Source organism: Canis lupus, chromosome 9 (assembly GCF_011100685.1).
Source record: "Canis lupus familiaris isolate Mischka breed German Shepherd chromosome 9, alternate assembly UU_Cfam_GSD_1.0, whole genome shotgun sequence".
Taxonomy (NCBI): domain Eukaryota; kingdom Metazoa; phylum Chordata; class Mammalia; order Carnivora; family Canidae; genus Canis; species Canis lupus.
Genome location: NC_049230.1, coordinates 10,426,806 through 10,439,382, shown reverse-complemented (window position 1 = coordinate 10,439,382; position 12,577 = coordinate 10,426,806). Strand labels below are relative to the sequence as shown.

Here is a 12,577-nt window from a genome sequence, read left to right as displayed (position 1 = left end):
AAAGGTATGGTACTCATGTATCAAAAAGTATGTCACAATTGATCCTAAAAGTATAAAAAATATATAAAGATAAAAAAATAGAAACAAAAAGATAGGAAAAAGGGAAGAAATACACCAAAGTATTCACAATGGTGGGGATATGGATTTATTTTCGGTGTTTTCCTACATCCACCTACATTTTTTAATGTTTATCTTATGCATTTTCCATAGTTGCTTTGACAATAAAAAAAAAAGAAAGACCTACATACACATACTCAACACTTGAAAGACCACACACACAAATTGTTAAAGCCGATATTCCAAACCCTGGACATGAGGGTATGTACCCTCTCTTTCAAAAGTAACATGACAAAATAAAATAACATGACAATATCATTGACATTACTCAAAATATGTTTTCTATATTCTTTGTATCTTGTGGCATATTCCTGAAATGCCTACAGCAGTGACTAACTTTGGTTGTCTGAAGTTGTTTTCTGTTATTGTTAGTTCTGGAAAAAGTCAAGTTGCAGGCATCTTATGGCAGGGTTACCTGACCTAAGCAGCTGCCATCCACTTTAACAGAGAATGAACGGAGACTTTAGTTTAGGCTCATTACGTCTAAGGGAGCTAATGTGCCACAGACAACACAGATGAAATGGTCATCATCATCATCATCGTGTTAAGAGCCATGGTAATGGGGGTCTGGATGAATAAAGCATTTTCAGAATGTAATTGTCTCACCCACACAAAATACGTAAGGTCTTCCAGAGCATGACAGAAGAGTAATTTGCTAAATAATAATTCAGCTGCTCTGGAAGTATGAATGAAAAAAAAAAAATGATCCCACTTATTACTGTTGGTTTTAACATATTTGATAGAAAGCAAAGATCATAGTAATGGACACAGTAAGTACTTAGATGATTCCTGAATAAATGGCTGCATGATTTTGTTGTACATGTACATATAAATATATGCATATTTGCAGACACAAAGTTACCTCCCTTACCCAGAGGTCTTCCTCAACTACTTATTGCACAGTAAATGCAAGGACTAAACCATTTAAATGCTCTGAGAAGCTAAAATAGATGTCAGAAATCCATATCCTGAAGCTTTTTTACCCAAAAAAGGAAACTAGCCAAAAAGCAAGGTAACTCCAAATTTGGCATCTGCTCATACTATTTCAAAAATATATAGCCACCTTAAGCCCTTTAGATTATATTTGCTTTCACTTCACATATATTTTAAAGCAACCTTGGTTATATAATTTCTCAGTACAGTGCAGATTAGAATCAACAAATTAGACAGAGCATGGTGACAGCCTGATATATTTGGCAGAAGCAAAAATGAGAAGTGAAGGCTGTCATTGGTGAAGAAGAGAGAGAAAGCAAACAGACGACTTAAATAAGCTTAGTTTCTGGTCATTTAATGTTGAAGACATTACTCTTAGCGTACCCGGACAGTCCTCCTCTATTGCAGGTAAAAATGAAATAGCTCGTGTTTATTATAATGATACTGAGTCACCGTGCAAAAGTCGTAGTATACTCAAAAATACTGTTGCTTTCATTCCACCCTGCATTTACTGACATTTATTCAGACTGATGTATTTCTTTGGCTGTGTGCAAGGCAATGGAGGTATAAAGATAAAAGACATGGCAGTGGATCCTGAAAAGCTCACTATTGGTCGGTGCAAAAAACATAGGGAGCCATAGCTGTAATAGCACGAGAGGAACAAAACATGCTATACTTGAGAGAGATACAGAGTGTTCCAGGGGCAATCGGATAGAGCTCGAGGATGCATACAGTATATTAGAGAAGATCATTCCCACCACAAAGAAATACCAATTAGTCAGAAAAAGCTCTTATGCGATATGCTGCATTCCCAGGTATGCCAGAAAAATAAGGCATCATCACTGCACTGTGTGTTACAGTGGTAACAAATGACCAATAAAGCCCACTGCTCTAGAAGAAACGGTGTCTGTGTAGGCAGAGACGTGTAGCATTCTTAGAAGCAGCTTCTAATTTATACACACAATTACATGTATATAGACAGATCTGGGAGCCTAACAGGTGTTTTGGGACATAAACTGCATGAAGAGGCAATCCTGTCTTCTGGCACACTCTTAGCATCCTTAACACAACTCATTATCCCTACACGGTAATGCGTCATCCATAGTAAGTAAACCCTCCATTCTAAACTTGCCCATAAATTCTAGTTGGTTTCACAACTCAGAAACGCTCCAGGAATGTTTTTTTTTCCCTTGCATGATCGATTTTAGCACTTCAATCATAGGCTGCCTTACGCTGTCATTTGGCCATTTGATTTCACTTGTGCATTGCTTGTCTTCTCAATGAGAGATTGTGAATTCTCAGAGGGAAGGAATGGTTTCACCCAGGGCTCTTAAGTCTCCCATATCACCCAGCAAACAGTTCAGGTACAAAGTATTTACTCAACAAATACATTTATTAAATTTCATATGAACATTAAATCTTACCAGTACGGGAAGTGAAACTGCCAAGGCTGCTGTCCCATTGGTAAGATTACGTTCAGCGCCTTAAAATACCATAGCCCATGGCTGGTCCTCATTGCCGCAGATTGCAGACTCAACCTGCCTGCCCTTTAAATTCATCTGACATTGATTTATTATTTATTGCTATTAATTATTACTGTGAAGATTAGTAAGGTGTTCTTAATAGCAAGCAGTTGCAAATGACAGGAGATTTTCATTTCTCATCACTGTAAAATCGGACTGCCTATATGGTTGATGGAAGTCTGAAAATATATCTAATTGCTAGAGATATTTATATAAGTGCAAAGGAAAGATTTGTGCTGCTGGTGGAGGAATCACCTTCTGCGTCACACAACCATTCATAATCTGATTGCAGATCTAGATTGTGACTAATATTTGGCTCTAATGTTATAGGTGGTTACTGTGGAGCGAACCAGTAAGAGCACGACTGTCATTTCCTTGGAAAAATTTAATCCACAGATGGATCCCAACACCCAACGGCATTGGTGTCCAAAACTAATGGGGATTTTTGCTAAATAAGGACTGATTCAGCCAAAAAAGAGAGATTCTGACTAGAGAAATCTGTATCATGCATCACTCCCAAAAGTACTGAATGCTTTGGAACACTAGAATTTTCCTAATAGGGGCATAATGAAAAGTCACCTATTAATTAAAATGCACATTTCATTTTTTTCCCTTTATAACATGAAGCAGTGGAGTTAATCGATGCTATCATGCATTTACAAAGTTTCATTTACTTACAAAACCTAATCCTTCATGTTTCCTAATTGAGCTAAGTAATTAAGGCAAAACTTCTATCCAGGCTGAGAAGCTGCTTATTGCAATAACCAATATTGCTCTGACTTTCTACTTCAAGAAATAAGCATTGCTGCATATCAGCCCATGGTGGGTAGGAGGGATGTTGATAAGAAAGATTAGGATATATATATTTATCTGCCCCCTGCCATAACTAAATTTACACGACCAACCATCATCTTGTAACTTTTCTTTTCTTTAAAGATTTAAAGATTCTTCTATTATATGAAACTATTTCGGCCTATGGCGCATTCGGCTTATTTAGAGCAAAACATTACAATAAAACAATTTCAATCCACCTTCCGGAGAAATGGCAGCCCTTTCTGGATGACTGATTTTCAAAAAGAGCTCATTACCTGGAAATAAGAACGCCGCCTCTCTGAATTCACATGGGTTGGAAAATTCTTAGCCATCTACAGATGCTCGGATTGATTCATCATAAAAGAAGAGAACATAAAGTGATGAATTTCCTCTTTCCATTTAGGCCCAATATGTGTTAAGGGATTAAACGGACCTCTCCCACCTGTTTCTGAGAAGAAATCCATGCAGAAACACATTTCAGAAGAAGCCCACTGGGGCAGAGTGAGATGTTACTCATTCTCCTTCCTTTGACCACATAGAATTAGCGTGGCTGTCTCCACGTTTTTAGGTCTGGGCTACAGCCTGGGTTGCTATCCATCCATCCATCTATTTTGCAGAGTCAACTCAAGTTGTCCAAAAGTAATACATTCCTTAATAACTATTAAAGAAGACAGACTTCCTCCCAACCCCCTCCCCTCCCCTCCCCTCCCCAGGCCCCTGTAAGTGTGAGAGGCATTATTCCCACATACGGGGTTTTAAAAGGCAAGACGGCTACAGGGCTCGGCGTGCTGGATAATCTCAGCAAGTGCAACAGAAGAGCAATACGTCTGGCTCTCCCGAGCAGACACACCGCATGCACAACTTGCTCAACACTTAATTTCAGGCTCTCGCTCAGCGCGCTCGCTGAGGCAGGGTTAAGCACGCATCTGCAAAACCCAGCGCATCTCACCAGCACCTCCTAGGGGCCATGTGAGGGTATGGGGCTAGGAAGTGGGTACCCGCGCAGACCTTCCTTCAATTGTCGGTTTCACCTCCCCTACACACACACACACACACACACACACACACACACATCACCCCCAGTGTGTGCCGCCCCGAATACGAGCCAGATCGGCCTAGGCAGCTTGGCGACTCCAGGCCGCCTTTCAGAGGTTTGCACAAACTGCACGGAAAGACGCATTTGCTCGCTTGGGGGGAAATAAGCATTACACACACACACAGGAATCTCCAACTCTGCGTAAGGAAGACTCCTAAACACCCTGCGTCCCTTCAGAGCAGAAGCTGGGTTGTGACACCACCGTGCTCAGAGGTATATGCACGCACTGCACTTGCACACGACAGACACACACGGACACACACGCATCGATCCGCAAAGTTGCAGGCTCCAGACGCGGTTAACACTGAAGTCGACATAGGTTTTCAGAAAAGGGTCTGCATGCTCTTGCCTGGTTGCTGGGAATGAGGGCTGGGAGGCGCTGATGCGAGGGCAGAGCTGAGTGTCTGTAGGAGTTGCTGTTCCAGAGAATTCATTACTCTAATTGCTCTGGTTTTAGATCAGGAGAGCGCTGCCGGGCGGTGGTGGAGCAAGAGACTGAGGGCGGACAGTGCGAGAAGGGGAACGAGTCGTTCACCCTTCAGGGAAGTCTAGGCGCTTCGTAAGGGATTCCGCCAGCAGCCCCGAGCCGGCGAGAGCGCCAAGCGGCTCTGCGGCTGCAACAGTTGTGCGCGTCCGCATCCAGCCGGGGGCTGCGCGCCGCTCCCGGGTCCCGGGTCCCGGGTCGGTCCCTTCCCCCCCCACCCCCGCCCCCGCCCCGCCCACCTCCCGCAGTGGGGTCGCGCTGCTCCTCCGCGCACCGCAGGTTCTGCGGGGAAGGGGGAGGGCGCGGGGCTCTGGGTGCGAGCGAGGGGAGAGGGACACGCGCCGGGGCTGCAATGCAAGCCTCCCCGCCTGCAAACGTGTCGACGGGGGCCCCCGCAGGAGCGCGCACAGCACAGCACCGCCGCCCGCCGCGGAGAGGGAAGAGGGAAGTGTAGGGCTCTGGGGGGGAGGGGGAAGCTTTCTGCCCGAGGCCAGGCTGCAAAGGGGCAGCCGCGGAGCTCCCCACCTGCTGCTGTCCCAGCCGGGGCGCGACCTCCTCCTCCTCCTCCGCGACCCGGCTCGGCGGGCGGAGGGGGAGGCAGCCAGCGGCGGCAGGTTCTCCTCGCTGGCAGCGCCGCGGGCCGCGGGTGTAGCGCGGTCCCCTCCCCGCCGCGAGTCCCGGGGCCGGCCGGGCGGCCAGGCGCGCTGCGATTGGCCGACAGGGCCCGGGGGGCGGGGCCAGGCGGGCCGGTATCTCAAAAGAGCCCAGGATATTGCAGAGCGCACTGGAGCCCTGGCCAGCGCGCAGCCTTCCCCGGCGCCGGCAAGCTGGGTCTTGGGGATTCTGGTTTGCTTTGGCTCACTCGCTTTCACAAACTGCCGGATCTTACATGCCTCTGTGCCCCCCCACTTCCACTTCATGTCCCCATGCTCCTGCGCCAGCAACAGGTAAGGGCCGCTGTGTGTTTTCTTCCCTCCTTGTCTCCCGCTGCCTGTGTGTCCCGGGGAGTGGACTCGGGCCGCGGGCCGCACCCCTCCCCGGCCCCGCTGCTCCAGAGGTGCCCAGCTGTCACGCCGCGGAGTCCCAGATCATGCCTATAGAGTTTGTGCGCGCACCAAGAACATCCCCAGAGCTAAAAATACTGAGACATGCTTGGAACAGTTGAGCAATAGAAACAGATTTTCTCTGCAGCATCTGTTTGTGCTCATAACTTCCAGTGCACCACCAGCTGCAGCGAGATACTGAGTTTGGAGACAAGGGGCGAGGGAGCCTGTGTTCGATTCTCGCTCTAAGGAAGACCAAAAAAAAAAAAAAAAAAAAAGGCGGGGGTTGGGGAGTGCTTCTAAGAGCATTGGTCTCAAACCTTTGGCAGACTTGGGACTCAGCACTAGTCTTGATCCTTGGCGTCTTCTTCCCCCCCCCCCCTTTGTCATTGCTTCAAGTGTAGCGTCTCGAGTTCCAAACGGAGCGAGCGTCTCAAAGTTGCTTTGCTGGGGAAAGAGAGCGCGAGCCCGAGCTGGATTTGAGCCCCGAAGACCGCAAAACTTTCACATCCTATGTCACTCTCTCCCAAGCAACGTCTTATTCGTAGTAATGATCGTATTGATACCTAAGTTGAAGACAGCGTGGTTTCAGGAAAGCACAGAGGTCAAAGAGACTTGATTCTGCAAAGATTGCATCATAACATAGACTCGTCATGACAATTGAAAAAAAAAAATCGAGATAGGAAATGGGCAGTTTAATGTCTGTGTCTGGATGAGCCTACCCAGTGGGATGGTAGCTAGGATACGGCTGTGAATCCTGGGGATTTTCATAAACTCAGAATTTACCTGTTAGGAAACAAGGCATTGAAAACGTGTTTTGGGTATGCAAAGAATGCATATTGCCTTTTACCCCTTGCTTTCTTTTCACATTAGTGATCAATAGGCTGTTAGATCTCCTCTCACTAACCACTGCCCTAGATCTGCTGTATCTTACCTGTACACTTGTTAAGCTTTTACCAACTCACTCCCACCCCCACCCCCCCAAGTGCTTTATTTATATTTGCCAGTAGCTGGAAAAATCTCAAGGCTCAGGAGTAAAGAGGACGTTACTGCAGGGATGGTGGGAGGGGTCAAAGTTGGGGTCAAGGTCATTTAACTTTGCTTTTAAGCCCTCTCCCTCCTGTTTTGATGGCACTTTCTTTAACGTTATCGGTATCGCCTAGGTATATCAGTACTAAACTCTTGTGAATTGGGCCTCTTTTTCCTTTTTCTTTTTCTTTCTTTCTTTCTTTCTTTCTTTCTTTCTTTCTTTCTTTCTTTCTTTTTTTCTTTCTATTTCTTTTTTAAAGAACATACAGTATTTCTACTCTCTTCAGAAGCCCCAGTTGTAGAATCTCTGGGTAGCTGGCGAGTCCTTGTATGACTTTTCAGTGGCATGGAAGATTGGCCACATTATTACCTGAACAGATAGACCTTTGCAGGCTTTTTTTTTTTTTTAATCACCAAATATATATATTTCTCAGCATTTGCCAATGCTGAGTGATGCTACATGCACTGTTGAGTATAAATGCTAGAGTGCTCAAATAGATAAATGTGGATCCCTCTGCCCCTTCCCTTCCTTCCCCTCCCCCCTCCCTTCTGTTTACTGAGCTTCTAAGAGGTTGCTTTGCTAGCAGTTGTGCTCACATAGCAACATGTGCCCAGAGCATACTCAGGCTGGTCTATATGGCGTCAGCTGGGGAATAACTGCCCTGAACACTCATTAGCAGACCTCTCTGTCAGCCCAGCACACTTTCTTTTACTATCCTCATTTGCTATCCTTAGTTAGAAACTTTCTTATTCACTGCACACCATGACCATATTATGAGGCACATTTATTCTCATCTATTCGTCATAATGATATTTTTCTAGTTTTTTTATACTCCAAATTGGGAATATTTCCTATATGGTAAAAATGACTTCTTTTCACTCATTTATACGTGTTATCTCCTTGACCTTGAATTTTATCTATAGCACTCTCTCTCTTTAACATCTACCTAAGATTGAAATGGCTGAACTATTTTTTTCCATTGCTTATGCTTAATTTTGGCTCAGCCTATAAATAGTCTTAACATGAACAGCACCACATGTAGCCTCTCAATTTCCCAGAAATACTTTCTACCTCATTGGTGAGAGCCTGGGTAAAATGATTATTTGTATCTATTAAATTGACATCAGCCCCTTAAATATTTTGGCTGAGAGGGGAATTTACACATTGTTCCTCAAATCAAATATGGATTCTCCTGAACTGCACCCATCAAGGAGTCAGATCACTTCGTGTTCTCATCATTCTTCATCAGATGTCTCTGAAAAAATTATTTTGAATATATGCCTAAAATAAAGTTGCACGAAAGCCCTATTCCTAATGGAAGTTTTTTTTCCAGATGCTCACCAATCGGTGTTTTTTAGTGAGAGAAAAGCAGGCAAGGAAGTTTTCTGCTTGCCTAAAGCCACTTGGGCATGTGGGCAGGTCAGTAAGGAGGGCCTTCTTCATAATGAAATGTTGAGACAATCACCCGAGCGAACTGTGGCAGGTTCCAGATTTTTGCTATGTAATCAGCTCCCCAAAACTCTAAAATACACATACAGTGTGTGCACACATATACACACATAAATCTGTTTTGGAGCATATCTATTTGAAGTGACAAAAGCTTCCATTTTGCCAGAAAAATCTTTTTTTCCCCCTTTCCAGCAGAATGGTAAAATTTGTAAATGATGCTGCGCATGTGGAACAAATTCTGTCATTAACAGTGGAAATAAGACAATAATAGTCGTTCAATACAGGCTACTTTCAAAGTTCCAAATGCAGAAAGCTATTGGTAGGAAGCTGGTATTGTGTGTTTTGTGGAATTCGAACTAATGTCCTAGGGTCAAGATTTTTGGAGGGTCGTAATTCAGTCTTTAGATTTCATATGGTTGTTATGCTTTAATCTGGAAAGAGTGCAGAAATAAGTCAGAAGAAATTTGAAACTGTCTACTCATGGTCCCTAATGGTAACTCAGATGGAAGGATTGTTTTGAATCATGAAAAGGGAATTTCTTGGTGTCAGCTTATAATATACGATTCTGAAGTCATCCAGACCTCAAGGATTCAAGCACTATTTAAATGAGGCCTCCTCTTCTCCCCCCTTTTTTGGAAAGTACACCTGCATCTGATGTTGCATTGTTATCTCTCTCTGGTCTTGCGTAGAAATCCTTGGCAATATCATATGAGCCCAGTAATCTGAAGTCACTGTTGAAAAAATTCTTTCCATGTCCAGGATCTAGAACCCTGAGGAATAGGAGTCTTATTTCTTTTGTCCAAGTACAAACTTCATAGGGAAGCAGACAAAACATTGAAGCAGGTGGAAGACTAGGAAGGCACAGTAACTTCTTTTTATAAAGTAATTCAAAGGCACTTTCAAATCGGGCATCATTTACGTGTCAAAAGCTGCCAAAATGTAACACACATTGCAATTTTCACAGATGACTAATCTCAGGAAAAATGTGTTGGGGCACATTCTTGCATAATAACTTGGATAAGGAGAGAGAAGTGAAAAGACTGTAACAAGGCATTTTCAAAGACAATGCACCTTGCCTCTCTTGAAGGGGGGGGGTGCGCAAAAACAAGATAAATGACTCGCTTTATTTGTTGGCAGGTGGCTCGGCTGAAATTGGTTCTGTTAACTACTTAATCTCTATGCGGTTGTGGGGGGGGGTGGAGAAAGAAAAAGTGGCGTCCTCATAATCAGGGCTCCAGTGACTTTCTGCTCCTTCCCATCTGTTTCCCATTGCCCCCCTCCCCCCTCCTTTCCTACAGGAGATCGATTGGGTTGTTTGACAAGTGGAGAGTCACTTCTGGGTTTTCAGTTCTATGCCGGGGTTCATTTTGTTAATTTCTATTTGATAGAGGAGACACTTTGGACTTTATCTTAGACACTTTTGTTAGTCAAGGAAAAAAAATAGTTTCTTGGGAGTGAAGATGGGAAGTTCAAGGCGATAGATCGTTTTTATCTGGGTTAGGATGAGGCTAGAGGAGAAGACTGAAAACGATTATTGGTTCACGTTAGGTAAAGGTGAGTGCCTTCTCCATGGGAACCTAGAGCAAACAGCAGCACTGGAAGTGAAAGTGAGCCGACTGACAGTCGTGATCTACTCCTACCAAGTTGTCTCTGTTTGGGAAAACACGGAATTGGACCCACATGAAATGAGTTCCTGCCTTATCTCAATTCGCTGAAGACCTGGTCCTTTGGCACAAAGGTGCTTACTTCCTAGCCTGTCATTACACATGGCAGTCCCATCTCCGGAGAATTTCAGGACTCATTGCTAGGCAACAGACTCGCTCTTTATCCCCCAGAGCAAACCCACGCCTTCAAGTCAGAATCACTTGCAGTAACAGAGATGTTATCGGGCATTTCTGCAAAGTGGCTGCTAGCGCCGTGCGAAGTGATGGAGCAAGCCCAAACAGTCTCCAGAAATTGGGACCGATTTCAGATCACTCTAAGGGCTGTCTGCTCAGTTGTTGGTTTTTTATTTTTTTTAAATGATTAAAAAAAAATGTTTAATCATTTAAACAAAATAGTCTGTGCCTTCTGATTTCCACCGTGTCCTCGAGGGCTCCGCTCTATTCTCCCCCGATGCACCTGCAGCTCAGTTAATATTAATATTCTGCGTTTATACGAACGGTCGGTCCTCTGGACATGTCTGAGTTCCCAAAGCCTCGTGACAAACCTTGGCCTTGCTCAGCCAGTCTCCCTTCTGCTTGACAACCTGGGGCCCTAGCAAGCAGAGTAGGCACGAGAGAGGATAAGAGGGGTTTCTCTGGAAAATAGAATCGCCTAGATTGCTGGAAAAAAAAAAAAAGAAAAAAGAAAACAGGGGGAAAAGAACCTGACATTTTGATTGAAAGACTGTCCCAAACTCTTCCACGTTCGATGACTTGATGCTTTTAAGTACAATAAAAGATACAGTTCAGGGGACAAAGCAGCTAAGAACACCTTCTAACTCAGCGCAGGGTGTACGTCCGCTAGGAAATGTCCCCCGAGAGAGCAGAACCCCTTGCCGATGCCTTCTTTTCGGATGAATAACGTCTTGTCTCGTTGTTTCCAGGTCACGTCCTCCCCTGGATGTCAGCTGAGTTACTGAGGTGGCTCTGCATGTCCGGAGACAGACGTTGGTAGAAGCCCCGGCTCCTGGAGGCCCGCCGTCTCTCCTTCTTCTTTGGCGTGTGTGTCCTCACCGAGCATTCAAAACTGTTTCTCCAAAGGGTCTTGCAAAAACTCAGACTGTTTTCCAAAGCCGAAGCACTGGCGTCCACAGCAGGAGCGATGGGCAGTGTGCGGACCAACCGCTACAGCATCGTCTCTTCCGAAGAGGACGGGATGAAGTTGGCCACCATGGCGGTTGCCAACGGCTTTGGGAACGGGAAGAGTAAGGTCCACACCCGACAGCAGTGCAGGAGCCGCTTCGTGAAGAAGGACGGCCACTGCAACGTCCAGTTCATCAACGTGGGGGAGAAGGGACAGCGGTACCTCGCAGACATCTTTACCACATGCGTGGACATTCGCTGGCGGTGGATGCTGGTCATCTTCTGCCTGGCGTTCGTGCTCTCCTGGCTGTTCTTTGGCTGTGTGTTTTGGTTGATAGCTCTGCTCCATGGCGATCTGGATGCATCTAAAGAGAGCAAGGCTTGCGTGTCCGAGGTCAACAGCTTCACGGCGGCCTTCCTCTTCTCCATCGAGACCCAGACGACCATAGGCTACGGCTTCCGCTGTGTCACAGACGAATGCCCAGTTGCCGTGTTCATGGTGGTCTTCCAGTCCATCGTGGGCTGCATCATCGATGCCTTCATCATCGGCGCGGTCATGGCGAAGATGGCCAAGCCAAAGAAGAGGAACGAGACTCTGGTCTTCAGTCACAACGCTGTGATCGCCATGAGAGATGGCAAGCTGTGTTTGATGTGGCGGGTGGGCAACCTTCGGAAGAGCCACTTGGTGGAGGCCCACGTGAGGGCCCAGCTGCTCAAATCCCGAATCACTTCCGAGGGGGAGTACATCCCCCTGGATCAAATAGATATCAACGTTGGGTTCGACAGCGGGATTGACCGGATATTTCTGGTGTCCCCCATCACCATAGTCCACGAGATAGATGAAGACAGTCCTTTATATGACTTGAGCAAACAGGACATCGACAATGCAGACTTTGAAATCGTTGTCATACTGGAGGGCATGGTGGAGGCCACGGCCATGACCACCCAGTGCCGTAGCTCCTATCTGGCGAATGAGATCCTCTGGGGCCACCGCTACGAGCCTGTCCTCTTCGAGGAGAAGCACTACTACAAAGTGGACTACTCAAGGTTCCACAAGACCTACGAAGTGCCCAACACGCCCCTCTGTAGTGCCAGAGACTTAGCCGAAAAGAAATACATCCTCTCAAATGCTAACTCCTTTTGCTACGAAAACGAAGTTGCCCTCACAAGCAAAGAGGAAGATGACAGTGAAAATGGAGTTCCAGAAAGCACGAGTACGGACACGCCCCCTGACCTAGACCTTCACAACCAGGCAAGCGTACCTCTAGAGCCCAGGCCCTTAAGGCGAGAGTCGGAGATCTGA

General features: G+C 45.8%; 2 protein-coding genes across 2 annotated transcripts in view; one reads left to right on the top strand and one right to left on the bottom strand.

The window, feature by feature from the left end:
* The window catches only part of LOC102157045 (SH3-containing GRB2-like protein 3-interacting protein 1), a 23,732-nt gene extending 17,846 nt beyond the window's left edge, over positions 1–5,886 (bottom strand). Inside the window, exons 1-2 of the mRNA XM_038549493.1 lie at positions 5,829–5,886; positions 5,492–5,719 (exon numbers count right to left, since the gene is read on the bottom strand). Coding sequence (XP_038405421.1) covers positions 5,492–5,719; positions 5,829–5,886 — 286 coding nt within the window. The remainder of the gene's footprint in view (positions 1–5,491; positions 5,720–5,828) is intronic.
* On the top strand, positions 5,794–12,577 carry KCNJ2 (potassium inwardly rectifying channel subfamily J member 2). Its single transcript, NM_001003120.3, is given in 2 exon segments — positions 5,794–5,913; positions 11,076–12,577. A coding segment is annotated over 1 exon segment (1,284 nt). The 5' UTR covers positions 5,794–5,913; positions 11,076–11,293.